The sequence below is a fragment of the Aplysia californica genome, unplaced genomic scaffold, assembly GCF_000002075.1.
Source record: "Aplysia californica isolate F4 #8 unplaced genomic scaffold, AplCal3.0 scaffold00016, whole genome shotgun sequence".
Taxonomy (NCBI): Eukaryota; Metazoa; Mollusca; class Gastropoda; order Aplysiida; family Aplysiidae; genus Aplysia; species Aplysia californica.
In genome coordinates this window covers 1,799,500-1,803,917 of record NW_004797286.1, presented here as the reverse complement: position 1 = coordinate 1,803,917, position 4,418 = coordinate 1,799,500, and the positions used below count along the sequence as shown (strand labels likewise).

General features: G+C 43.3%; 1 protein-coding gene across 1 annotated transcript in view; it reads left to right on the top strand.

Annotated features, from left to right (window-relative positions):
- LOC101855310 (putative ferric-chelate reductase 1 homolog) overlaps positions 1-4,418 on the top strand; it is a gene marked incomplete at its 3' end in the record, with an annotated part of 30,534 nt that overhangs the window by 3,780 nt on the left and 22,336 nt on the right. Inside the window, 1 exon segment of the mRNA XM_013085826.2 lies at positions 3,951-4,068. Within this exon segment, the coding sequence (XP_012941280.1) occupies positions 3,999-4,068 (70 nt within the window).

The window sequence follows — 4,418 nt, the reverse complement described above, 5'->3', positions numbered from 1 at the left end:
CTCTCTCTCTCTCTCTCTCTCTCTCTCTCTCTCTCTCTCTCTCTCTCTTGCTCGCTCCCTCTTTTTCTTTCCATGTCTGATTCTACCTGCTTGCCTTCCCTCTCGCCGAACTTCTGCCTTATCCTCTTTTCGCCCCCCCCCTCTCTCTCTTCCCCAATCGCCGACTCTTTCCAAGCTCTTTCGTTTTTGCCTTGCTTGGCATAGCAACAACAAATTATCCTATTTGGAAGATGTAGAGACGGACCACCTTTACTATTGCTCACCTTCACACCTTCCCATTATCCTCATTTCTCTCCTCCCACTTCTCCCACTTCCTCCCCTCCTTCTTCTCCAGTCCCCCCCCCTACCTCGACTTCCCCTTCTCCATCTCTTCCCCTGCCTCCTCCTCCCGCTTCACTTCTTCCCCCGTCTACTCCTCTCCTCTTCCTCCTCCTTCCTTCTCCTTCTCCACCTTCTCATCCTCCTCCTCCTCCTCCTCCTCTAACTTCCCTTCCTCCTCATTGTGAAGAGCATGTATTTAATTTACCCGCCCCCTCCAACACTGTATTCTTGAACCATTAGCCATGGTCATTACATCTCGACAGGTGAACGACAGCCTTATCCCGTCTGCATGCTACTGCCAGGCCTATTTTTTCTCCTTGTTTACCTAACCTTCAATACCAACCCGGCGTCCACGGCTGGCGATTGACTCCGTCTCGAAATTTGTTTAGTGAACGCCTGGCGTCTTGATTCCCCGCAACCTTTCTGCTTGGTAGGAGATTTAACTCAATTGAACTCAACTGCGTTGAGACAGTTCTCTTCACTTAAAGCGTTGGGAAGCAAAGTCTTCTATCAGAGACTGCTGTCGATGTTTTTCCTTTTAAATGTGATGCGTGTCAAACTAATTAGCGAGGACGGGACGTCGTGTTGAGGACGAAACTGGATTGAGACATACAATTGGTTTGGGACCCTGGGTTGGGGTGGGGTAGGGAGGAGGTGACAGGAAGTTTGGAGTTCAAAAAGGACCTGAAAGAAAGTAGGTTAGTTAAGTTGGTGTGCATGTGAAAGCACTCGTGAAAAATGCTATTGGGCATGTGTTCGACTTTGAGTTTTCGACTCGAATAAGTTATTTTGAAAGAGTATCTGAACATTGTGGGCCTTCATGGGTCTATGTATGGCTATGACAGCAGGCCCTTGGTCCAAAGATCGGCAGGGAAAGGAGTTGGTAAAAAAGTACAGAGAAAAGAATGCTACGTATTATTCATAATAATAGTGGACAGCATTTGTATAGCGCAAATTCCCGCTCAACGACAAGCTTATACGCTTCACAATATATTATTACCGCAGCAAACCTGATAGCATCCTGAAACAATCTTAACTTCCTGAAAAGCATACAGTGCAAGCTGCATTTTTATAGGCGCTAGAACACTAACATACTGACAAGATCTTTCACTGAATATGGCATGCCCGGGTACCCATTCCCACCTGGGTGAAGTAAGAAAAATTCGTGCTAAGTGCCGTTCCCAAGGACACAACGTCGGGCCTGGGGCTTGAGCCCCGAACCCGCAACCTCACGTGTTATTAGTTTGCTAGCCTAACCACTAGACTACCGACGCTACCATATTAGAGTATTTGTGACGTCTATGTGTCATCCCATAGGCGGTCAGTTTGGAATGTTGTGGTTAGACGTTTCATTGTTGAGCAAAAAAGACCTGGTTGGATTTCTTACTCTGTGGGGAAAAACTTTTAACAAATATCTTGGTCCTTTTAATGGGACGTCGCTTTCTTTTCAGCCGGTGTTTGACCTGACAGGCACAGTGTAAATCCCACTTGCACATGATCAAATTGTGTCGTTGATTGTGTAAAAACTCGCACTTTAAAAAAAAAATCCACACAAACACACAACAAGAACCATGCCCCCCCCCCCACACTCTCCCCCAAGAAAAAAGAAAAACAGGCTGTCCGAGTTGCCACTGGGTTATGGAATGAATATGTGTGTGTGTGTGTGTGTGTGTGTGTGTGTGTGTGTGTGTGTGTGTGTGTGTGTATGTGTGTGTGAGTGTGTGTATGTGTGTATGTGTGTGTGTGTGTGTGTGTGTGTGTTGTTTTTTGTAAGTGTTTTACGGCGCTATCAACTGCATAAGGTCATGTAAGCGCGTAGGACACTTTAAACATTTTCAGTTGGTAGGACATTTTGAATTTTGCTCGGGTGACGGCCGAAGCCTACTCTTATCGATTTTAGGACCACCAAGGGTATTTAACGTGCGCAGCTTGTACACGGGACCTCCAAGATTTTTCATCCTTATCCGAGAAGACTAAATGTTAGATCTTACCTACTCTAAGATCAGGAGTGTGGCTGAAAGACAGTAGTAAGAAAGAGCCAAGGAGTAGAAAGTAGAAAGGTTGCAGAAAGAGTAGGGGGAAGGGGGGGGGGCAGAAAGTGGAGACGGAAGCAGACGACAGAACACGAATGTGTGTATGTGTGTATGTGTGTATGTTTGTATGTGTGTATGTGTGTGCATGTGTATTTGTACGTAGGCCTATGTGTTTGCGTCTGTTTGTATAATATATATATATATTTTTTTTACATGTGTGTGTGTGTATGTGTGTTTGTGTGTGTGTGTGTGTGTGTGTGTGTGTGTGTGTGTGTGTGTGTGTGTGTGTGCGTGTGTGTGTGTATACACTGTATGTGTATAGTTGTGAGTTTATGCTTGTGATTAGGTTTGTGCATGGACTCACTACCCCCATCAAAGTAAACTGAGCATTTTCCCCTCACGAAGACCCACGAAGCAGAAATAGACCAAACTACCTTTCAATTAACGGACTGATTATTTCTAACTTAAAAGACAGTTTTGATACTAACGGCTGAATTGTGATCTGTAAATGTGTTATCCCCCCCCTCCCCAAAGACTCAATTGAGATAATTTGGGAGTCGTGCTGCCTCTATTCTACCTGCCAATGCCAACTCAGACACGAATCTCAGCGGGATACATCATCCCAGCTGAAATATGGGTTTATGCGAAAAGCTAAACTTCAAGGCGAAGGACGTGAACACCGGGTGCTTTAATTTTTAAAAATTTAAAACTATTTTAGAAATACAAAACGCCAAACTGTTACACAACAGATGCTGATATAATAAATTAACTTTAGGAAATATACAGACTCAGCAGCACGCCAAGGTGTATTATTCAAACTGTGAGGGTTAGTCCAGCGTTTGATGATACTGCTAAACTTTTACTCTTTTGAGGTTTTCACAGGCACTGTATACATGCATCTTTTAGCACTGCTTTTGTTGTCTGCATCAAATGCTTGGATCAAATTCTTCTAGGAATGCATTTTCTCTTTTCTCCTAAATGTGGTTGGTTCTTTTAAGAATGGATGGAACTTTGAGGTAGCCTACTTATGTTTTAGTTTTTTTTCTTCCCAAGTGCTTCCTAAGATGAGAGTCCCATCAGACACAATGGTATTGTCTTTAAGCACCGAGATTGTTACTTTAAACATCGACTGCAGCATGTTATCGTTACCAGATGTTGAGATTTATTAAGCTCAAAAGTTTGAATTTTTTAGTTGTAGTTTCTCAATCTGTGGTATCGGTTGTATATTATACTCGAGAAATATTTGGTCCATATTGAGATTCTAAATATTGGGAAAAAGCAAGGAAATATACAAAAGGTTGGTGCAATTTGTAGAAAAATCAAAACAGTTCTCTTTACAGAAAAAAATCCTTTCTAGGGTTAGTACACCTGAGTAGCCGGTCAACCTTATGCTTAAATTGAAACAAACTGCGTCAATAAATAGTCACTGAGATCAACGAAAACCCCCCCAGCATAGTAAGCAACAATATTGCTTACTTGAAACCTCGAATAAGGTAAAATAATAACAGGGAGGATATGAAATAGAAGTGGAAATTACCTGCTTCGACCTATTTCTTCTTTACTCTCTAATTTCTCCTTTTTATACGTGTCACGCAGGATTTTAACGAGCAAGAAGCACTGACCAGTCCCAAGCTCCACGTCAGGATGGTCAACAGTGCCTCTTATGGATGTCTGCTCGCTTGGATTATGATCATGGCGTTCGTTTCTGTCTCAGGTAGGTGCGTACCACCTTAACCCCTTCAATGAGACTGACTTCTGCTTGCTGGTAGCAGTGGAACAGCAGGGCAGGCCTGAAAGGAAAAAGGTTACTTTAGGTGACCAGTATGACTTTAGCTGTTTAGGAACTTCATCGACCTCGCTGAAGTTCGAGGTTCGAAATCGTATGGGGATTGAACTATTTATTATCGTCCCTGGTCGAGTATATCCCCTTCTTCTCTTTGTATGTTACACTCTAGTAACACCTCTGATCTTTGGCATTTACAGGTTATGAAAGGATGAACATGTTTTCCGTCTGTCTGTCTGTCTGTCTGTCTGTCTGTCTGTCTGTCTGTCTGTCTGTCTGTC